Source organism: Pangasianodon hypophthalmus, chromosome 27 (assembly GCF_027358585.1).
Source record: "Pangasianodon hypophthalmus isolate fPanHyp1 chromosome 27, fPanHyp1.pri, whole genome shotgun sequence".
NCBI lineage: Eukaryota > Metazoa > Chordata > Actinopteri > Siluriformes > Pangasiidae > Pangasianodon > Pangasianodon hypophthalmus.
Genome location: NC_069736.1, coordinates 17,890,534 through 17,914,826, shown reverse-complemented (window position 1 = coordinate 17,914,826; position 24,293 = coordinate 17,890,534). Strand labels below are relative to the sequence as shown.

At 39.0% G+C, this 24,293-nt stretch overlaps 2 protein-coding genes across 5 annotated transcripts in view; both read left to right on the top strand.

The window, feature by feature from the left end:
* LOC113524239 (serine/threonine-protein kinase/endoribonuclease IRE1) overlaps positions 1-8,571 on the top strand; it is an 11,932-nt gene extending 3,361 nt beyond the window's left edge. Inside the window, exons 3-10 of one of the 3 annotated variants that reach the window (XM_034300508.2) lie at positions 265-299; positions 1,149-1,412; positions 1,788-2,309; positions 2,452-2,618; positions 2,858-3,078; positions 3,910-4,030; positions 5,318-5,403; positions 5,479-8,571. In XM_034300508.2, the coding sequence (XP_034156399.2) occupies positions 272-299; positions 1,149-1,412; positions 1,788-2,309; positions 2,452-2,618; positions 2,858-3,078; positions 3,910-4,030; positions 5,318-5,403; positions 5,479-5,575 (1,506 nt within the window). In that variant the 5' untranslated portion in view covers positions 265-271 and the 3' untranslated portion in view covers positions 5,576-8,571. Of the gene's footprint in view, positions 1-264; positions 300-1,148; positions 1,413-1,787; positions 2,310-2,451; positions 2,619-2,857; positions 3,079-3,220; positions 3,640-3,909; positions 4,034-5,317; positions 5,404-5,478 lie in introns of those variants that run through there. The other 2 variants (XM_034300507.2, XR_004577381.2) reach the window with 2 other exon arrangements.
* A 2,616-nt stretch (positions 8,572-11,187) lies between these two features.
* LOC117596209 (globoside alpha-1,3-N-acetylgalactosaminyltransferase 1-like) lies at positions 11,188-24,293 on the top strand. 2 transcript variants are annotated; one of them, XM_053230200.1, is made up of 7 exons: positions 11,188-11,308; positions 15,346-15,381; positions 15,754-15,780; positions 17,771-17,815; positions 18,800-18,832; positions 18,969-19,103; positions 23,305-24,293. In XM_053230200.1, exons 1-7 carry the CDS (start codon positions 11,250-11,252, stop codon positions 23,993-23,995), a joined length of 1,026 nt encoding a protein of 341 aa, XP_053086175.1. In that variant the 5' UTR covers positions 11,188-11,249; the 3' UTR covers positions 23,996-24,293. The 2 variants fall into 2 exon arrangements, with proteins under 2 accessions (XP_053086175.1, XP_053086176.1); XM_053230201.1 differs by having other exon boundaries at positions 11,230-11,308; positions 14,858-15,381.

Genomic DNA, 24,293 nt, shown 5'->3' with positions numbered 1-24,293 from the left:
ATCTTCCACCCTGTTAGGCAAAAATGAATCAAGTAATAACTAATTTAATAGTTAATATTCAGTAAAGGTACGAGAGAAGTATAAGCCGTTCAAGCTTCAAGAACTTTACTGTCATATGCTCAAATGTACAATGAGATTCTTACTGTCAGGTTTTTCTGACTTTTTTGTTAACAAACCGTCATCTAAAGCATTTTACCTAAAGTCTGTGCAATGTGAAATAGCATTTATGTCCTGATTCACTGTTTCAACATTTTTCTTTTGCAGACATTGAATGCAAAGGATGGCTGAAGAACAACGCTGTACGTAAACCTGCAGTCATTGCCAGCTCAATGGGGAGTGGGGTGGGGGCTTAGGGAAGGGGGGGAGGGTGATATAACAAAAATATCATATCATGATACTTGACGTTTCTCCAATACACGATATGTATCATGATATACTGTATATAAGTTTGTAAAACAGTAGTGTTGCATTAAAAAAACTTTGAAAATCTATTATGTCTAAAATGTCAAAACAGAAAATGACTAAACTGAAATTGGTAAATAAATAATACATTTTTAATATTTTTTTTATAATAAAAATGTTTTAATGTTAAGTACAAAATTTTAACATTAAATCGGCTGCTTTTAATCAGAGTTTGTATTTGCTATTAAAAATGTTAGAAAAGGATATCACATACCTGCGATATCTCAGAATAGTGTATTGTGACATAATTCATCACAATATCGATATTATGTCATCATATTGCCCAGCCCTAGGTACCAGGGTCTAGACTATTACTGATATTCAGCTTAAAATCAAAATACAGCCAACTTTTGAGTTCATGTATCTTATTCAGCTACTACATTTATTTACAAAACGTTAATGTTTAGTATACATTCTGATTTCAATTCTTGAAAGACTCAGAGATTTGCTTCACACTGGCAGTGTAGATACCTTCTTCTTTTGTTTTATGTGCGCATTTTCAACAAGTTGGTAAGGACAGTATATAAAATGTATCTTTTGTATATTTAGACACCGAAATACATTATTTCTGGTTTATCGCAGTTATTAAAATGGCCATAAACTGTCATTTGATGAAAAAGCACATTGAAAGCATTTGCACTCGATCTTTTGTTCAGGTATTAATATTTGTCATAACATCACCACAGGTGCTGCCTTTATTGATGACATGAGGGACGAGCTTATCCAGAAATTTCACTCAGTGATGCGTCTGGCTGATAAGCTGTTGCAAATGAAGCATATCGATCAAGAGGCCTATGCAGATATTTCTGTACAAAGTACCAACCAAAATAAGATGAGAGAACTCTATAAGTCGTTAAACAACGCAGCAAGCAAAGCTGCATTTTATGAAGCCCTGCGCCACTTAGATTTTTACCTCTTTAAGGACCTGGAGGAGAAATACAGCAGAAAAGGTCTATACTGTGATATGTAATTTCCATTCATGCATCTAAGTACACTGAATCTGTTTATGCTCTCAGAATTACTGATATGCTGTAAACATCAAATTAATTGTGAATATCACCTGGTTTCATAACAAACAGTTTCAAAATCATAATAATAAATATCTGAATTTTAAGCTGATGTGTAAATTATTTTATAGGCTAGCCTGGTGATTTGCCTCAATAGTCCTTCTCTACATCATTATTCATGAATTAATGGATGAATTAATTGTTGCCTTATGAATTGAAATCCTATCGTATTGCATATTGTGAAAGCCTGAAGTTTACACCCATACAGTAGTAGCACTGTATTCTCAGCTTTCTTTCGTCATTGCTCATTACTCACAGGCTCACAGAGAGCGGATAATGAAACCGGCACGAATCTTAAAGAACGATGGCAAAAAAACAGCAAAAAACATAGAACCAAATTTGAGGACCTCCTCAAAGATCCTGAACTGGAGAGCCTAGGAAACGGGAAACTTTTCCTGTGTGCAAAGAGTGAATACAAGATAGGAAGTGGAGCAGAAGGAACCCATGTATATATAGGAATGAGGGATGATGGTACTGAGGTAGCAGTTAAACGAATGATCAAGGATAACCATAAACAGCTGAAGGATGAGATGAACATACTGCGAGACCCAAAGCTGGAGCACAAGAACATCGTGAAATATCTAGATTTCACAGAAGACCGGCATTTTGATTACCTCTGTCTCCAACTCTGTGAGTATGATTTTGAAGACTACAAGAAAACAAAAGAACTGGACCAGGATGCTTTGAAGAAAGTGACAAACGAAGTGCTTCTTGGATTGCAAGCCCTCCACAATGCTGGTATCATCCACCGAGACTTAAAACCCAGCAATATTTTAATTGGTATTTATTTATTTTTCCACCTTATAAGCTTCTTTTATTGAGAAACTCACCACACCAAACTCCTCACTAATAAATGCTTAGTTCATGATTACAGTAAAAGCAGTGCATAAAGCCAAGATAACTTTATGAACCCTTTTAACAGATGTAGAAGGAAACGTGAGATTAGCTGACTTTGGAATAAGCCGCTTTGTAAACCAAGGTGCAAGCACGGTGCACACCTCAAGAGCCGGTACCCGAGGCTGGGAGGCGACAGAGGTGAAAGGGAAGGCAGATGGAAGGTGTGGATACAAAACAAGCACCGACATTCAGGTTTGTCTCGTAACCCCTTTTTTGTGTCTCTCAATGAACATGAAAAGGAAATGTATTTTTAAAAAAGAAAAAAAACGAAACAATACACAAGTTTCATCATTGATCTGCAAAGCCATCTTTCCAGCACTGAATACTAATCTGATTCAAATGAATATAAAATTTAGGAATGTGTTTATTTTTATGGTTAAATTGACACAATTACTGAATTTATATTAAAAAAAACATGCTTGTGGTTGCAGGTGGCTGGAATGTTGGGGTATTACATCCTCTCTGGCGGTAATCATCCTTTCGGCACATCTTATGAAGTAGAAGATAATATTCGGAAAGGAAATTACCAACTGGATGAAAGAACTGATGTGGAAGCAAAAGATCTGATTGAGAAAATGATTGCACATGAACCACAAGACAGGCTGAGTGTCAAAGAGGCAGTAGAGCATCCTTATTTCTGGAACGATGATGGGTAGGATTAAAAAGATTACTACTATGTCAAATATGATCTCGAAAGGTAGAATCATTGAAAATGTGCTACATGTAAGACTATATGCACAGCTCTGCTCTTGGTCATCACCACTGCCATTGCTTTCATTCTTCTCTTTCCAAAGGGGGTGGAATTCATGTTGAAAGTGACCAATCATAGGCGTGAAGACATGAACCAGTTTGCTCTCCATCCCCGCCCTCAAAGTGACAAAAATCAGTTTGACTTGTGCAAGCAAAGAGGCCCAATCAAAGCTATACCCAAGCAGCATTCCACTCACCTTGTTATTCGTTTCTTGTGCACAGTAACTTGTTATGCTCTCAAGTTTAAAATTTGCACATGAAAGTATTTTTGTGCTCATGCACCGTATCCTTGCATACACTGAATTTTGTCATTGATATGATGCTACATGTCTGTCCTTTTTTGCTTTGCATCTTTTGCTTTCTTGGTCTGTCTCTCTGTTTTCTGGCTCTGGCATTTGACTCTTTAAGTCTCTTTTCTGCTTTCCTGCCTGGGAATCAATGATAGAAGAATCAGAAGGCTTAGGTGAGCTGGATCCCTTGCTATATACCACTTTATTTGTGCTTTAATTGGGCACACTGTAAATATTTGTAGTCTTGTAGCATTTTGCAGTGCATTTACTAGAAGTAAAAGGGAATGGATACGTGAACATGTATCCTATTGTCAATATAAAATATGACATATCAAAAAACACCAAAAATAAAACAGTTTGCAAAAAGAAATCAACAAATGATTTTGTAGGAATCCATGAGAGGCCGTAACCCACATTTATATTTTACATTTGTTCCCATTTAGGAGAGATTCATTTTTGAGAATCATCGGCGACAACGAAGCCGTCCAGAATTACAAAGCACCAGATGCTAAGCTTCTTGAAGCTGTGGGAAAATACAAAAAGTTTTCTGAATGGAAATCTAAGGTTGTTTTTATTTTTACTCCATTTTTCATGTATATATATATATATATATATATATATATATATATATATATATATATATATATATATATATATACGTGTGTGTGTGCAAAAGTCATATATATATATATATATATATATATATATATATATATATATATATATATATATATATATATATATATATATATATATATACTGTGCTGTGTATATACTGTATGTACTGTGCAAAAGTCTTAGGCACATGCAAAGAAATGTAGAGCAAAGATGCATATATAGGTGTGATGATCAGGTTTTCACAAACTTTTGGCTTTATAATGTATATATAAAATAACATGCATAGTTACCCAGAAGGCTTAGCTTCTACAATGTTTGCAGAAGTGAACTAAAACTATTGTTGCAATCCGTTGCATTGGTTGTTCTGATGTCCTGGTTGGTTATTAACACAGAACTTTCCTCTGGAAAGTTTCTGTATATTGTATGTACTAGACTTGTTCGATAATGAATTTTCCCTGATTGCATTTTCCATTTTTAAATATTGCGTTAAATGTAATCATCCAGAACTGGAAGCCTAAAAAAAAAAGACAGGATGAACTCTTCCATGATTTCAGTTTTAAGGTGAGTCGGGGAGGCGTAATAATATTATCAGCTGTGCAGTCGGGAACTGCCGCAGTCAAAAAAACTCAGCTGGATGGTGGATTTTTAAGTGATTCTGTAATAATATGCGGTAAACAGTTTAAAAATATATTTATAACATCATATTTCAGTAAATCCTTTTTACTAATGTTCATGTGGCTGAAATTGTCTCTGTTGATGCCACTCAGTGTTGATAATGTCATTATATCGCACAAGCCTACTCTGCACTATATATTGTACAGCATATATTGTACAAACAAATGCACATATCTGCACCTTATTCAAAATAAAATAAGTCTTACTGTTTCTGTCACCGATCTTTATATCCCTTATCCCTATCATATTTTCATATTTTTATATTTTTCCTTTCCTATCTCTATAGAAGTAAATTCTGGTTTATGTAACTTCTATTTTTCATGTTACAGAAGGTTGAAAAAAACATTTCACTGCACATATAAAAATTTGAATCTGAATTATTGCTATAGTAAACAGGAATGTAAGAGTAAATACATGAAAAGTAATTTAGATGGTTGAGGTTCCCAGGATCCAGTGCAGATGTAAAAATTCAGTGATAATTGTGTACAGGCCGTTTTTTTTTCTTTATTACTTGTTATTGGTTAGAGAATTAATTAAACATATATTTTGCATTTACAGATTACAGATTTACAAAAACGTGAAATAAACATTCGAGATGATTTACTTGGCCTGCTGCGTTTTCTGCGTAACAGATTGGTGCATCAGTAAGTCAAACAGCCCTTATTTTTATTTTTCCGTTTTTTGAACTGCAACTAATTTGTTTTCTTGTCATTCCACAGACAAGCCAAATTCTATGAAAACAACATGTATAAGGATTTGTTTCCAGAATTCTATATCAGCGCAAACCAGTTGGCCAAAGATATGGGTTGGAAATAGCAAGCTGCATCAGGGACATCATTTATGTTTTCATCTTTGACCTCCCCAGATTTCCCTTAGGCCAGTGTTGCAGCTTTTAACTATACATACCTTTTCACTTTCTTTTTTTTTTTTGCCCACCACCACCAGTATTTGTGGCAAAAATCTTCTCTGGGTGTGATTGCTAGTTCATCTTCCCATTTTTTACTTGATGTGGTAATTGTCGACTTGGATTTGGATATTATTTTATATATTTTGGATAGGACTTTAATTTGTGGTGAGATATTCAGAAGTCCAGATACTAATGGGGCGAGGTCTAATATGTTGTCTTTTAGGTTGATTTTAGAGCATATAATGGAGTTTAAGTGTTTATTTTCTAGTCCATGCTTCTCGGCTAGATATGTCACACTGTATTGAAAAATGAATTTTTTTTTTTTATTAAATAGCTAGTTTATGGTCACATCAGGTCACAATTCTTTAACATTTTTAAAATTTTGATCATTTCAGAATGCATCTGCAGACAAATATATATATGAAAATGCTAAATTATTTTTCATGAGTATTAGTTATTTCTGCAATATGTGCAATGGCTCATGCTTACACTTGGTGGCAGCACACTATATGAAAAGCCTGTGTGACTCTGTACCTGCCCACCACTGTCTCCTCAAGTCAGGTGCATCTGGAACACAGTTTGATGAGTATATTTAGTTATATATTTATCAGTAGGTTGGACATTGTTACAACCCCAATTATTCTAGGGGTATGTGGGGAATAACACTCATTTGATTATTAAAAATATCAGTTGTGTGTGTGTAGTCAGGGACCATCAACCAGTAGTGCAAATCAACCAGGTGATTTATTTATCTATATACAAGTGGAAGAGTGTGTGGTGCCAAGTGATAGTGATAGTATTTACAATTTATTTACAATAACAAGTAACAAGACACAAAAGGGGGAAAGATACGCGAGCGGCACCAAAGCAACGAAATGAACAAAACAAAAACAAGTCTAACTAGTTCCAAACCCTCTAACCTAACTATAACAAAAGATAGCAAAATAAGTCTTCAGTGTCCAGGACGTGCTAACTAACCTACTCTATCTATCCAAACCAAAATGTACAGCGGATGGTGCTCACTCCTAGCCTAATGTGTCTAATACAGAAAACGGAATTCCTACGTGCTGTACAATGTATGTCATGTGACTTACTTACCTGTCCACTTTTCCCCAACACTAAAGTCACACGAACACTAAGTTTAACTACACAAATCAACTCCCCATGAATGAATGGCTGCGGGTTTTAAATAGGCGGGGTGAGAGGTTGATTGGTCGTCACGGCCAATGACATCAGCGACGGACAGGAGCGTTATCCAATGAGGCAGTGCTGCAGAGAGAGAGAGAAAGAGAGGGAGGGCGAGAGAAAAGGGGAGAGAACAAAACACAAAAACATGCGAACATACCCCAGAACGTAACAGACATTAACAAATAAAATTGGTAGAAAAACCAAATTATGGTTAAAGCATGATTTTCTAGTCATTTTATCTTTATTCCAGTCAAGAATTCAGCCACAGGGACATCTGATGGGTTTTCTCAGACTGCCACATATTTATGTTGCCAGTCAGCATCACTGCCAGAATATGTCAAAAATATCAAGCTTATTCAGGTTATTCTTTGAAAAATGTTGTAGTCAAGTAGGTACTATCCGTGTTATTTTTGGAATTTTTGCACCAGTCTTCCTCTGCATTTTTTATTTACTTTGTAACATGATGTTTGTGAATACTAGTAGAAGGAGGAAGACAAGTGAAAATAGTCAGTCAACCAGGCTTAACTAGACTGGCAAATAGGGAACTAATAAACAAATTAGAGGTCTGATCAGGAAGACAAAAACAGATAATCAAAAGCGTTAGTAACGTCACAGATTACAATGATTGCAATGACTACAATGATTGCATGCTCACTAGCTGTGTTGTGTAGAATCAATACACTCAGGTTTGCAACTTATTACAGCAGATTATTACACAGGTATCTGATGGAAAACAAGTCACATGTGGACACTCAGTGTGTGAGAGCAGTTTGCAGGCACACACTGACTTGATGCTTATCAAATGGGGCAGTTAAATATTAACAGATGCAAAAGAACTAGGAATAAGAACATATATAGCTGGGGGAAAACACTATATAGACCGAAGGGGAAATATTAGCTGCTGCTCTGAATTTAGCTAGCTCGTATGCTGCATGTCCATTCATCCAACACAAGGAACTCATTTAACTTTAAATGTAAAAATGAAAAAATGCTTAGTTCTTAGTGATTATTTCTTAGATTAGTGCTTATTTCTTACTTAAAAATAAAATACTGGTATACAATAATTAATATGCTTTAGAGATTAAACCTTTAATGCCTATAGAGTGTACACTGGGTAATGTAGGTGGTTGTGGCATGACCTTTACTCACTCCAGTCCAGACTTGTTTTCAAGACTTACTCAGCTGACATAATAGGTTAAACCTGCAGTGTGTCAGGTTTATATACATTAAAACAATATTTCAAAGGCACAACCTGTAAATTTCATCTTGAACATCTTCAGAAATCTTGTGAAAACATTCAGTGGGTACCTATGAAGTACAACGTCTTCACTTTATGACAACTGAGAACGGCATATTACTATTACAAAACAAAGGAGTTTGATGGATTAGTACTCCTGCATCAATGTCAATGAGAGGCGTAAACATGTACTTCATCAAAGACATTTCCTAACAGAGTGGAACAATTCAATCCATTTACATGATGAATCCAAACAAGTATTCACCTCAGATCTGTTTGATCTGTATTGTAAACAAAGCCTTGTATGTTTTATAAATCAACCAATAAGTTCATGAGAGCACAACGAGTCCTGAAAAAGTAAACAGCATGCACAAATGTCCAACCCAGGTATTTATTATGAAAATGCATGTATCATTACCGGCACCTAAATACTTGTAATGAAAGTATATGCAGAAAACATCCAATGACTTCGTCATACAGCACAACTGGGAAAAATAAATGTTCTAAACAAAGCATGCATGCATTTCCAAGTTAGACACATGTAATATTTGTACAAGCAAAGAAAAAGGAAACAACATAGTGCAATGACTAAAGTTCTTTCATATCACATTATACAGCCTAACAGTGACCTTACATTCAACCACTGTGCTCATCAACTGAGGCCAGTTCCAGTCAAAACACCATCCCCTTTTGATGAAGCGTATACCAGTCAATCACAATCCAGGCTACACAAATACAGCAATGCCAGGTCTGTAAACAGCAAGCCTTAAACACACATTACATTCACTTTTGATGTACCTAATTATTTGGGATAAATTCATGATTACTTCCTCAGATGTAGTGATGAGTCTTTTTAGGGTCCTTTTGACATGGTAAACACGCTGCTCCAGGGAATCTGAAAATATTCAAATGTCATTGATATAGCATGTCCCTGAGGACCTCATTTACAAAAGCCTGGCACACAGAGGGACCACTGACCAAGCTGTAGGGCATTATAAGGTATTTACAGTGATCAGAGGCGTCTTCTACTTGTTCCCTTTATAGACTTGGATTAGTGCACATTAGTAGGCATTGCAGAGGTTGAACTTGATGAAGATGGTGGCTGCTCTTAGTTGCTCAAGGGCAGAGGGCACTGGAAATGATGGGTATCAGTAGTTGATGGTGATTTGATTCAGGACACAATAGTCAAAGCAGACCAGCTTCCTTCTTGTGCACAAAAAAAGAGACCCTGTATATGTCGGTGATGTAGAGGGCCTGATGTAGCTTTATGGATTGCAGTGTCAGAGATGTATTCCTCCATGGCTTTATTCTCAGAAAGGGATAATGGGTAGATACATGATCTAGGCGGGGTAGTGTCTAAGAGCAGGTCTATGGAACAGCTGTTTGGGCTTTGGATTTGCTTAAAACCTAGCAATAGGGTGTAGTAACTGACTGACCTTCAGACTTTCAGTTGAAGTGGACGCTTAGTGTTGCTACTCAGCAAGACAGACATTTATCATGACAGTCAGGGGACTGGGCTGTGATCTGTTGTTCTGACCTGGATATTCTTGGGTTATAATTCTGAAACCAGAGTAATGCTAACACAGTGGGGTTTGTTGTCAGATTATGTGAAGAGAAGAAAGATCTCTTGTGCTGGTGTTAAAAGGGAGCAGTGTGCTGGGTGATAAATCCTTCCAAGTTCATTAGATAGAAGATAGGAATACCTAAGAGAAAAAAAGAAGCTCAACCAGGCACCCAGTGAGAGAGGTAATCAAGACAAAATAGCTAGAACTATTAATAATTAAAAAGACGAAGATGTAAATATTCTGATAAGTTTCCCTTTATTGTATGTGCACAGTCAGAGTTGTTTGGTGAGAGAAACTTCCCTTGTGGTGTACATTTATATCCTGCAATATTAGCTATTATTGTATTGACTGTATTGTATTGATGTAAAACACTGTACCCACACACGCACGCACACACACACACACACACACACACACACACACACACACACAAAGGGACTGTGCCCTTTTTACACTCAGCTGCAGAGGTATTATATTTCCTTATTGTTTGCACATCATACAATCTCACTGGGGCTGAGATCCCCGAGGGTTAAACACTAGAACACACACATAAAATGGGTGTCCATATTTTAGACATGAGGTGGGAAAGGTTGGGGCATCACCATATTATGTAGGATAATATAACCATAAGGTTGTATTTAGAGAAAATTTGATTTGTTTCATGATATGGCTTTATAATCACTGTATTGCCTTCTTAGTTGCTCTCTATATCATTTCAGCAATTCAACAATAAATATAAATGAGCTATATAAGGAATAAAACATTATTATTATTATTAGTGATAGTGTATTTCTTCAGGCATTTACTATTTAAAGAACAAAATGTCAAACGGCAAACATTTTATCCATTTATAGTTAGATTTAATGTTGTGGAATGTCCATGAAACAAGTTACCTCCTGCTGCCACTTATGTTATAGCAGCTATAAACAATCGTTTCCTCACCAGCCTCTGTTTTTTCTATCTTGTGAAGTTAATAAGACAAAAAAAATGCAGCTTGTCATCATGTTACTGTGCAACACGTAAACTCTTCTGTCCTGAAGATGTTGGAGAACTTAAAGTTACAGCTTTACCACTGTATTTTACAAAGCACTGACACTGGAGACTCGTTTCGTAAACACTAAATAAGCATCTCCTTACAGAAACCTTCACCATATCAACGATTACACATGTTTTTCTAATCCATTAATGTGGAGCATCTTCGTAAAGTCCCTGTGAATAAACTGTTACCACAGAATTAATACAAACCTGTGATTTGCAGCTGCACTATTGTCAGAGCTGCTGTTATAGAAGATTAATCAATACCTTCTGAGCAATCACAATCCAGAATTTAAAAAGCGCTATGGTAAAATATGTAATAAGATAGGTGTCGTTAAGTAAGTTAAGGCATGAGTAGTTTCAGGTCAGAGCAGTGTGTCAGTTCTTTAAGGGTAAAATCTGCCAACCTGCTTCATCCAAATGGCCACTCCCTTGTCACACACACACACACACACACACACACACACACACACACACACACACACACACACACACACACACACAGAGAACCAAAGTCTCTATCTGTTTTTAGCAATTGAAGGACGGGAGAACATCACAATGCGGGTTGGACAGAATTTCTGTCTGTTTTCCCTTATTATCACCGGTTCACTCCTCGGGTATGTCATTATTGCTATTATAATTATTATTATTATTATTATTATTATTTTGACTTTTATTATTCCACTGAGTGCTGGGATTTCAACTTTAGTCAGTTACTGTTTAATAGATTTGATAGATTCCAGAGAAGGTCACAAAAAATAAAACTATTTTTGCAGCAGCTACAACAGTGTGTCCTGCTTCGTAAATAAATAAAATAAAGAGACATGTTTATAATGCAACCTCTTTTTCATACCTCTAAGCAGGTGAGGTTTTGAGGATTGTTATTAAAGGGACATGAACACACATTGAAATCAATACAGTCACTATAAAATTGGAAAGGTGACGTGTACTATGAATGTTTGGTGTAATTGCTTTGTTCAAGTGTGGAGCTCATGAGCATGCTCTCTAACGTGATGGTTAGATGTATCACATAAGGCTGCACATAGGGAAAAAATCTCACAAGTAATCTCTATATTATCTGTATAGTTTGTCCTGGACAGCATTGAGACCAGAAGATAATCAAAAATGAGAAGTCTCCTGTCTTTCAGCTTGTTTTAACGAAAAAAAACCCCACCCTATCTGACACCAACAACCATTCCACAGTCAAAGTCCAGTAATAAAAAATCCCAGTAATCTCACACATTATTTAGTATCAGTAGAAAACCAAACACAGAGTCACCTGTTCTCAGATCTGCATAAATAAAAGTCCAGTTTACTTCTCATATTGTATATTTGAAGAGAAGTATTCTAGTGTGTTTTTGATATGCTAGTTTCAGTACATGGAGAAATGTACCTAGTATATTTGTATATGCTAGAATTTAGTATTCTATAGCCTAACTATTATTTTAGTTGTAGATGAAATAATATAGGTATTAAAAAGTATTAGAGTATGCTAAATACTCAGGTCTGCTTAGTTACTGCCCATGTTAAATTTAATCCTGTAACATCTCTGAATTTCCTGTGGAGCTCTTCAGTCAACACCTGAAGAAAAAACGTCACTCAAAAAAACAGTGAACGATAGCCAGAATAATACTGTTTGCACATTGTGTAGGTGGGGCACTTGTGCTACCTAAATGAACCAAACCAGATAACAGACAAGAGAAACTTTTCTTCTGGGTGCTTTCCTGATACTTGTTTCCTCTAAAGCTAGTAAGCTGCTTTAACGAGGCCATGCTGTACACATTTCATTGTTGACCAATCAGGTTGCAAATTGGGTGGCAAGTGAGAAAAACAAACATGAAAAATGAGTCTTGTCAGTGAGGCTTCTGTAAATAAAAGCGATGTGACAAAAAAAAGAAGAAGAGAGAAGAAGTGGTCAAGTGGAGCAGTGCGGGGAAAGGGCACGAAAAAGAAAAGCGCTCCAAGAGGTTGCTGCAAAGTGCAGAAAAGTAACTGATATTTTTAAAGCAACTTGAAGCACTGGTCATTCTGATCTGCAAACACATAGCTAACATTATCTACTTAGGCTGTATTAATGACAATACCATCAGAGCTAGACTGGGACAAAAATTTAGTAACCCTTGCACACCTTATCATTCTTGCAAACTCTTCCATCCAATCATGAGACAGCAGCTCAATAAAATAAAAACATGTGGGCACGAGTCAAGAGCTTCAGTTAATGTTCATGTCAGACATCAGAATGGAGAAAAATGTGATCTCAGTGACTTTGACCGTGGAATGGTTGTTGGTGTCAGATAGGGTGGTTTGAGTATTTCAGAAACTGCTGATCTCCTGGGATGTTCACACACAACAGTCTCTAGAGATTAAACAGAATGGTGTGAAAAAAAAAACATCCTGTGAGCGATGTAGGAGGAACTGGCTTGCTGATCAGAGAGGTCAGAGGAGGTCAAGTGGCCAGTTTCTAAAATACTCAAACCACCCACAACCATGTCACAGTCGAAGTCACTGAGATCGCCTTTTTGTCCCATTCCGATGTTTGATGTGAGGATTAACTGAAGCTCTTGACTTTGAGACATTGAGCTGCTGCCTCGTGATTGGCAGAGTAGACATTTGCAATAAAGAGCAGATTTACAGCATTTAAAGAACATGTCAAAAGGTTTTTCAACGTGTCTCATGGTGTTTAATCAGAATCGGAATCAGAATCACTTTATTAGCCAGGTACACTTCCATTTACTAGGACTTTAGCAGAATTGGTGTGTACATAGATGGACAACAGACACATATAACAGTTCAGGTATCACAAGACAGTGCAAATACAAACAAAGCAAACACTGCAACAATTCCAACAACTGTTCAAGTAAAATAAACTATACGAAATTACACATTAAACACCAGGCAGTTCCAAAGTAGGAACAGAAGGTGCAAATACTGTCACAGGTTAATGTAGAAATAGTCATGGTTGAGTTGCTTGGGCAGACAGGTCTTTAGAAGTGTAGCTGTTGGTGTATACAGAGGGCAGTTGTAGCTCAGTGGTTAAGATGTTGGATTAATGATCCAAAGGTCATGCGTTCAATCCCCAGCACCACCAAGCTGCCACTGCTGGGCCCTGGAGCAAGGCCCTTAACCCTCAACTGCTCAGTTGTATAAAATGAGATAAATATAAGTCGCTCTGGATAAGGGCGTCTGCCAAATGCCGTAAAGGAGAGAAGAGTAGGTAGGGATAAGCTTCTTTGGAATGACGAAGGTTTTAGTTTCAACTTTCAACCAGGAGTCTGTTGAGATCTGTTTGTGTATAATATTATCACTCCCTCTTCTGTGCATGTGACGTCCCTTATGAAAGACATCTTTCTAAAGCAACATGCCCATACCTTCCCAGAGAATTTAACAGATCTCTATATTTGGATTTTAGTGTATCAGGGTGCTCAGATTTAATGGAATCGTGTTATTTGCAACATTATTTTTATTTTCTTCTGATTTGTTAGTGGTTGTAAATATCAGCCTCTAGTGTCCCATATTTTTCAGAGAAATACACAAGGCACCATTTGTGCAGCTGATAACAACTGATTTGATTCATACTCACATTAATTTGTAAAGAATTAAAAAAAAAGCTAAGCATTCTCTTATTTGAATGAATAAATGTCTGTTTTTTGAGGCCTGTTATGAATAACATCTGTGCTACCCAGAAAGCAGAGCCAATTTTTCTCTCTTAGACTCCCAGCCACGGATGAATGTGGCATCGTCGGGATTCCGACTCGTGATCTCTGGACAGTAGGAAGATCACTTTTCTGTTAGCAGTTAGAGCTATCCTCAGTGAGCTCCATACTACGGTTGTTTAGCCAATAGTAAGTTTTTTTACTACACTCTAAAAATGCCAGTGATGCAAAGTGTACTTCTCTTCTTCATACATACAGTAGATATAAAAAGTCTACACACTCCTGTTAAAATGGCAAGTTTTTGTGCTGAAAAAAAACCCAAGATAAATCACGTCAGAACTTTTTCATATAAAACTTCAGTGAAAAATAATCAGAAACATTTTAGGGAAAAATAAAAAGTTACAATAACCTGGTTGCATAAGTTTGTACACCCTTTTATAATTGAAGATGTGGCTGTGTTCAGAATGAACCAGTAAGATTTTCTTGGTTTCTTGGTCTTCTTGGTTTCATCAGACTACTGAAGCCTTGGTCCACAAAGAGCTTACAAAGCCTGAACAGGATCTCACTGTAGAAAGATATTGATCAGGAGAGGGGTAAAAAAAAGAATTTCCAAAACATTAGATGCACCATGGAACACCGTGAAGGCCATCATCAACAAGTGGAGAAAATGGAGCACCACAATGACTTCACCAAGAACAGGATGTCCCTCCAAAATTTATAAAAAGACAAGACAAAAACTTACCAGGGAGGCTGCCTAGAGACCTATGGCAACATTAAAGGAGCTGAAGGAATGTCTGAGAAGTACTGATTACTCTCTGCATGTGACAACAATCTCTCATATTCTTCACATTCTCACAAAAACATCCTTTCTCACAAAAAAACATCCAAGCTCAACCAAATCACCCCAAACCATGTGGCAAAATGTGGCTGCTTTTCTTCAGCCAGAACTGGGGCTTTTATCAAAGTGTTGGGAATCATGAATAATTTGTTTTCTTCATCAGGTTCATTTACTTCAGCTACACATCCACTTGGTTCAGGTAAGAAATGCACATTCACACCCACCCATGCACGTGTGTGTGTGTGTGTGTTTGTGTGTGTGTTACATTGTTCTAGGAAATCAGCTGTTTCCAAGTCAGTATTTCTTAATTGTACTCTAAAAGTGTTTTCCTGCTTCTGCTTGGGAAACGTGCCAGTAAATTTGGCATACATTACTTTATTCTACTTTAAACTCATATCCTCTCCCTGTGCTGGTAGGTGGTTTGGCTTTGCTAAATTGCCCCTAGGTGCGAATGAGTATATGAATGTATATGCATTATGCCCTGTGACCTGGATAAGACAATTACTGAAGGTGTATGAATGAATGTCTAATAACTGTGTGATGAACCATTAGTGATGTTCTGTGTTTTCAGTGATGTGTTGGAGTGCAGAGTGAATTTGTGAGTACAAAACACATATAACACGTATACCTTTACAGTTATACGTCTAGACAGTGCAGCCACTTGAGAGTATTATTTTTCTTGTGGTGTTTGAGGTGGCTGGATGTAACAGCAGCTCCTTGTGGTTGTCATGTTTTTGTGACCATTTAACCGGTTTGTTACAGCTTTTTCACACAAGAATTGGTAACAAGTTTTGATCTACTCAAAACAGCTCAAATTCACATGAACAATAAAATATTCTGTCTGCAGGCTACTTTGTGACAACAGGGTGTTGTTACAGTGATTTAACCTACTTGGTTTGTTTAAATGCACACTTTGCTACAGGCCGTTAATGCGCTAAATAAACAGAATGCCTCCAGTCTCTGAGATGTTTTTTCCCCACAAGCGTCATGTTTTGTCCAGGATATATATGAAATGATAAAACGTAACAGTCAGTTTCTTCTCCATCTCCTCCATCTTAGTCAGCTAAGCGGCAAACATTTTTGGCTCCTGAGATGTTGAGCCTGTTTCCTTCTCAATAAAAAATAAAAAATCAATCTCATAATTCTAAGATTCCTGAAAGTTTGAAAAACATGGAGGACTCTGATTTATAAAAGTCAATTCATATCTAAACTGTGTGGCACCTGTTTTTCTCTTGAAGACAAGAAAAAGAGTGTGCCAACAACTGGCCCTACTAATTTGCAGTTGTTTGCATAGTAGGTACACACAAGTCAGGGTCAAAGAATACCATTAAGCTAAAATCATGACAAGGAGCTAGGGTTAGTAGCAGGTATGAAAACAGTTGTTGTTTTTTTTTCAGATTTAGTGCTTAAATAGATAGCCAGGCTATCACTTAAATGCTTGTAGAAGAGATGGGTCTTGAAAAGTGTTGATGCACATCTTCCTTGTAAAGATGAGATGATATTGGACTTAATGAGAACCTAAGTAGCTCCATGAAATGAAATAACTTGTTACTTGTAACTACACAATGTTCCTGTCAGTGTGACTGTATTTACTGAACCATTGCTAGTTCTTTAATGAATAAAAAGCTTTAAGCTTTTTAAAAAGGCGAACTCTACTGGTTTAAATTCTATTGAACTACAATTAAACCATTAACAAATTCTAATGGTTATAGAAGCAAGGGCCACAGGGGGGAGACATGCAACAAATATCATACTGTAGATTGCAGGGCTGGTAAAAGTATAATGCGCAATTTTTACAGTGATTAATGTGAACTAATTTATGCAGTAATATATTGGCAGACTCCTATTAGATTTATTTCAATAATCGCCATCTTCTGAATCATATATCATCATATTAGTCGTTTTTTTTTTTTTTAAATTTTTAAATTGTCTCTAGCTTTTACGTTGCATCGTTGTCACATAACGTGAGTGGAGATGGATGGAACTGCAATATAAAGCGTTTATTGAGACGCAGGCAAATCCAAAAATGAAGAGCACACACGTAGTGAAAAACAGGCTCAGGGTCAGGCGATCAGCAAACAGACATAACTATTCAAAACAAACACGAGAATCAAGAAACAGACAAGAAGTCAAAAATCGTAGCGAATACACAGAACAAAACGGCTAGGTAAAGTCAGGCTGGAGGTGTGAACGACATGCAGAAAATCAAATAAAGCATGTGCGTAACATGACTCTGAATATGCATAACTTTCCTACAGCAATAGTGATGTAATTTTTGGAATTAAGTTGCCAATCCTGAATACAGCGCAAAGGTTTTAGGTGAAAGAAAATCTCAAGTAAAGTACAGACAATTAAGTACATTGACATAAGTAAATGTAGTAAAAAGCTTTTTAAAAGTGCCATAGAATTACATATAAAATGTTTGCTGGTGAAAAATGCCCAGTGTGAACGTTTCAGCTTTGAATTCCCCCCATGCAACTTCACACCCATTCCTCTGTCTGTCTGTCTGTCTGTGTCTATTGTGACTGATATATGTATATGTATAAATATATACACATGCAATAAGTCTGTGTCTGATCGTCTTTCAGGGAAACAAAACAGCATGTTAATATGGACTTAATCTTTCCTGCAGGGTGAGCGCACACACACACACACACACACACACACACACACACACACACCTCTCTCTGTTGAGTGCTTCTCCTCTTCTGGTGAGATGCTGGTTGCTGTGATGTTGTCGTTGATGATGTTTGGTTCCTCTGGAATTGCCTGATCTATCTCCACCTCTACTCTTCCTCCTCCTTTGACTCAGAGCTATGGGCCCTTATCATTAAGCTTGATGCTGTAGACAATCTCACTTGCATACGATAGAGACTTTCACTTCCTAACAACTGTCCTATGCTTATCATTCCAACCATTCTGTGCTATAAAAACAAAACTGAATTGAATTGATTGTGAACAGTGCATTAATTTAGTTAAGTAAGGAATAAAACCATCCTGAAGTAGATTATTTTACAATAAATCATGTGTTTTATTCCTCTTATACCACAGCAGTTTGCTAATGATTACAGTTTTCTTTTATTAAACAATGTCACATAATCATTTTTATCTGTTTATAGTTACATTTAATGTTGTGTAACATCTGCGAAACAAGTTAGTTGCTGTTGTCACTTATGTTGTAGCAGCTATAAACAGTCGTTCCCTCACCAGCCTCTCTTTTTTTCTCTCTGTTGAAGTTAATAAAACAAAAAGTGCCGCTTGTCATGGTATGGAGAAACCACAAAGTATAAACTTCTCTGTCCTGAAGATGTCAGAAAACTTAAAGTTACAGTTTTACCTCTGACTGTTTCAAAGCACTGAAGACTCCTTCCATAAATGTTAAATAAGCATCTCCGTACAGAAAACTTCACCATATCAACGATTACACATATTTTTGAATCAGTTTACTTGGCTTGCCCGCCATACACATCCCTGCAAATGAGCTGTTACTATAGAAATATACCATATTAGAATGAGCACATTAATATAAACATCAACAAATCTGATTTGACAATTCAACAGTGCTGTGGTATAAATAATAATAATAATAATAATAATAATGTTTATTTTACTACTAGGATTGCATACACTCAGCCCAGTGTGAGCAGTAGGTGAGTAAATGTGTGCACATAACAACACAACGTAGACACCAGGTTTTTTCCTTTAATTTGTCACCTGCCTGTACCTAAAAATGTACTGTAAAGTAAATGAAAGCTTAAGTGTGTGAGTGTGTGTGTGTTTTGTCAGTCGGCCAGATGTTGCCACGACGACGCAATGGTTAGCTCCAATTGTGTGGGAGGGTACATTTGATTTGACGGTGATTGACGGCATCTACAAACAACAGAACATCACTGTGGCGACCACCGTCTTCGCTCTGGGGAAGTACGTCATGACACTTGTCATGTACAAAGTATTGTGGGTAACTTAGTGTCAATCTCTAGCAAGTGATAAATGTAATGTTGCGTATGTTAATAATATGTTTACAATATGTTAATGTTAAAGCTTGGCATTATTGTCTACAAACACCAGAACATCACCATGGCAACCATCATCTTCGCTCTGGGGAAGTAGGTCTTGACAACTGAGATGCACAAAGCATTGTAGATAATGGTGTGTGACAGTATGTTAATAATAATTTAAAACATGGTTGACATTATGGCTCTAACAGTGACGCTAATGATCTGTCACCTAGGGGCTCCCAAGTGGCACAACAAAGCCACAGCTATCCATGGCCTGGTCCCAAGGGAGCAAAATTGGCCATGCTCTCTGGGTGGGAGGGGCATCATGTCTCTACCCTGTCACTCAATAGAAAAAAAGATGGCGCCGCGGATGGCTGCCTCGGTGTTTTGGTGCGCTCTTCTATGTCTCTTTTTGTGTTTTAATCTAGTTTTCTGCCACTGCTCTGGTGGCTCCTACTCCAGGGATGAGCTCATGAACATCAGAGCTACTACCCCTGTGGACCTTTTTCCGACTTTTCTGGCCTCTACCGTTGATTTACTGGCTATTTTGATCAAGGACGCTCGTAACAAAGTGAGGCTCCGCAGAAGAGGTAAACGCTCAGGTGTGCTTGTGCGTCTCCGACGGTGCGGATTACGCACCGCACTTCCCGGGATATTCCTCTCTAACGTGTGCTCACTTTGCAACAAAATAGACGAGATGACACTGCTGCTGAATGAAAATACAGACTTTTCTACGTCCTGTGTTTTGTGCTTCACGGAATCGTGGCTGTGTGAACTTATACCGGACTCTGCGCTCCAGCTGAGCGGATTTCAACTCTACAGAGCGGACAGACACATGGACCTTTCCGGCAAAAAAAAGGAGGTGGAATCTGTTTTTATATCAACAGTGGCTGGTGCAACGATGTTACTGTACTTTCTCAGCATTGTTCCCCAGACCTGGAGGCCTGCATCATTAACTGCAAACCTTTCTACTTGCCCCGCGAGTTCTCCTCATTCATTCTCGTCAGTGTTTACATCCCGCCGCATGGTGATGCGCGTGGGGCGCAGCGTGCACTGGCTGACGAGAGTGTGGAACGGGCAAACCCGGACACCTTGGTTATTGTCCTAGGAGATTTTAACAAAGGTAATCTCTCCCGCGAACTCCCCAAATACAAACAGTTCATTAAGTGCCCGACCAGAGAGGGGAATGTACTGGACCACTGCTACACCACCATCAGCGGTGCCTATCGTGCTGTCCCTCGCGCTGCACTGGGTCAGTCAGACCACATCATGGTATACTTGATTCCGGCATACAGGCAGAAGCTAAAACTCTGCAAACCTACTGTGAGGACTTCAAAGAAGTGGACTACTGAGGCTGTGGGGGAACTGCAGGAATGTCTGGACTGTACAAACTGGGAAGTTTTCAGGTCTGCCACCAATAGTCTGGACGAGTACACGGACACTGTGACGTCCTACATTAACTTTTGTGAGGACAGCGTCATTCCATCACCCACCAGGGTGAGTTACAACAATGATAAACCCTGGTTCACAGCTAAACTCAGACAGCTGAGGTCAGAGAAAGAGGCTGCATTCAGAAGTGGGGACAAAGACAAATATAAAGAGGCCAAGTACAGATTTAGCAAGGAGGTGAGAAGTGCTAAATCAGAGCATGGTGAGAGAATGGAACAGAAACTCTCAGCCAACGACTCTGCCTCTGTCTGGAAAGGGCTTAAGGCAATCACCAACTTCAAGCCTAGAGCCCACCACTCTGTCAACGACCTGCACTTGGCCAACAGCCTGAACGAATTTTACTGCCGCTTTGAAAGACAATGGGACATACGTGATACCCCCCCCCCCCCCCCACCAGTCATTGATCTGCATGACCTCCGATGCTACACCTGGATCACCCACACAGCCTCACACCTCAGTGTCACCCTCTCCCTCACCACTCACACCTCTCTCCATCAAAGAGGGAGATGTGAATAGACTGTTTAAATGACTGAACCCCTGCAAAGCCGCGGGCCCGGACGCTGTCTCCCCCTCCACCCTGAAGCACTGTGCCAACCAGCTGTCTCCGGTGTTCACTAACATTTTTAACACCTCACTGGAGACATGCCATGTGCCAGCCTGCTTTAAAACTTCACAGATTATTCCTGTCCCTAAAAAGGCGAGGATCACAGGACTTAATGATTACAGACCCGTTGCCCTGACTTCTGTGGTCATGAAGTCTTTTGAGCGCCTTGTCTTTTCCCACCTCAAGGACATTACAGACCCTCTTCTGGATCCCATACAGTTTGCCTACAGAGCCAACAGATCTGTAGACAACCCTGTAAACATGGCCCTCCACTTCATCCTCCAGCATCTGGACTCCCCAGGATCCTATGCCAGGTTACTGTTTGTGGACTTCAGCTCTGCCTTCAACACTATCATCCCATCTCTGCTCTGAGACAAGCTCTCACAGCTGAACGTGCCAGACTCATTGTGCAGGTGGATCACAGACTTTTTGACAGACAGACGGCAGTTTCTGAGGCTGGGGAAGTATGTCTCGGACTCCCGGATCATCAGCACTGGATCCCCCCAAGGCTGTGTCCTCTGTTATTCTCCCTGTATACCAACAGCTGCACTTCTAGTCACCAGTCTGTCAAACTTCTGAAGTTTGCAGATGACTCCACCCTCATCGGCCTCATCTCTGATGGAGATGAGTCGGCCTACAGAAGGGAGATGGACCGTCTGGTGTCATGGTGCAGCATGAACAACCTGGAGCTCAACGCTCTCAAGACAGCGAAGATGATAATGGATTTCAGGAAGGATCCAGCCCCCCACCCACCCGTCATCCTCCGTAACACTCCGGGGACCTCTGTTGAGTCCTTCCGCTTCCTGGGTACCACCATCACCCAGGAACTTAAGTGGGAGCAGAAAATCAGCTCCCTCACCAAGAAGGCTCAGCAGAGGCTATACTTCTTGCGGCAGCTGAAGAAGTTCCACCTCCCCGTGAAGATGATGGTCAACTTCTACACTGCCATCATCGAATCTATTCTCACTTCCTCCATCACAGTCTGGTTTGCTGCTGCCACGGCCAGGGACAAGGCCAAGCTGCAGTGCGTCATTCACTCCGCTGAGAAGGTGATCGGCTGCAGCCTCCCATCACTCCAGGACTTGTACGTCTCCAGGACCTGGAGACGTGCAGCCAGGATTGCAGCCAACCCCTCTCACCCCGGACATGCACTCTTTCAGCCTCTCCCCTCTGGCAAGAGGCTCCGGACCAGGACCTCACGCCACAAGAACAGCTTCTTCCCCGCTGCAGTCAGCCTGCTGAACAGTGCCCCAATTCCCCACAGGTGACCCCCCCCAACCTACTGACAGTCACTCTCCCCTCTGAAGCTGCAACTTTTCTATCTACCATGTACACTCACTTTTTCTGTATATAACTATTTATATTTTTGATTTAATATATTCTATCTTCTGCTGTTTACATATTTCATATTTATATATAGCATGTTCATCTTGCACCATGGTCCCTGCACTTTAGTTTTGTTTTTACCTTTGTATTGTGTTGCATTTTTTGCATTTTTTGTATTTTTGTATTCTTCACTTCATCTTGACCTTATATCTTTGATTCTGTGTTTGCACCTGACATCAAGACAAATTCCTAGTACTGTAGAGTGTCCTTTACTGTACCTGGCAATAAATTGTTTCTGATTCTGATTCTGATTCACAGCAACAGTATTCAGTCATGGCTGTGTGTATGCAGAAGATGGCAGATAGCACCTTCCTTCCTCCGAGTGTGTTACGCTGCCCTGTGTGTCTCGGAGAAAGCATGTGTTATCCTTTACCTTCCCTAGTTGATAACTGTCATATGATGAAGGCTCTGGGTTGGATTGAATCCTGATAAAAATTTTACCAAATTAATTTTCATCTCATATTCACTTGCTTTCAGATGGACAAAAATCTGATAGCTGTATTAACATTAATACACACTGGGGCAAAATGGGACAAGAAACAAAGTCCATGAAATTTAGTGTTTTTAAGCATTAACATTCTGTTAGTATTTGAAATATTGACCACAAATATTGGCCAAACCTACCAGCACCAGCACCCATCAGACCATGAATGTAAGCATTAACAAGTGGAATATTTTCCTGCAGGTATGTGCGTTTCCTGAAGGACTTCCTAGAGTCGGCGGAGCAGCACTTCATGGTGGGCTACCGAGTGCATTATTACCTGTTTACAGATCGCCCGGACGAAGTTCCCGTGGTAACACTGGGGGAGGGGCGTCAGTTGACTGTGATAAAAACAGCAAGCTCAAACCGCTGGCAGGAAATCTCGCTACGCAGGATGGAGTTGATTGAGAAGCTCATTGAAGAGGAACTCACCAACAAGGTAGACTACATATTCAGCCTCGACGTCGACTCCAAATTCTATGCTCACTGGGGTGCGGAGTCTCTGGGCGATCTTGTTGGCGTGCTGCATGCCTGGTTTTTTGCAACATCTCGGGAACAGTTCACGTACGAGAGGCGTCCTGAATCTCAGGCCTTCATACCTTTAGAAGAAGGAGACTACTACTATGGAGGGGCCGTGATCGGAGGGCGCCTCGACAAAGTGCTCAAGCTGGCGAAGACGTGCCGCATGCAGCTGGAAGCGGACCGAGCAAATCAAATCGAAGCGGCATGGCAGGAAGAGTCTCACCTGAACAAGTACTTCCTGTACAACAAACCCACCAAGTTGCTCTCACCTGAATACCTGTGGGATGACAGAAAAGAGAAACCCAGCTTCATGAAAGTGGTGCGTTTCTCACAGGTAGTCAAAAACTATGCTGAGATTCGACCCAACCCTTAATGCACACTGTACCTCAGCTCATGTTATGTGTTTTTCACATACCCTTACCTCCATTTTAACTGCAATGGGTTTCTCAGATAAGATAAATAATATAAAAAAATTAAAAAATAAAGTTAACATTCCTAAAACAGAACATTAGTTGAAGAAAACATCTATGAACACTCATGGAACCAAAATTTCCTAAAACAATAACAATCAGGGAATGTTTGCTTTTGTGTGTTTTCCTGGGTTTTATGTTTGTAAGTGAAACTTTATTACACAAAACAGGTTACTCAATAAAGAAAATTATTAAAGGAAA

Coding starts and splice junctions, on each gene's coding strand:
- LOC117596209 (XM_053230200.1), top strand. CDS start 11,250: ATGCGGGTTGGACAGAATTTCTGTCTGTTTTCCCTTATTATCACCGGT. Junction 15,382..15,753: donor TACACATCCACTTGGTTCAG/GTAAGAAATGCA, acceptor CTGTGTTTTCAG/TGATGTGTTGGAGTGCAGAG. Junction 17,816..18,799: donor GACTTAATCTTTCCTGCAGG/GTGAGCGCACAC, acceptor TTTTACTACTAG/GATTGCATACACTCAGCCCA.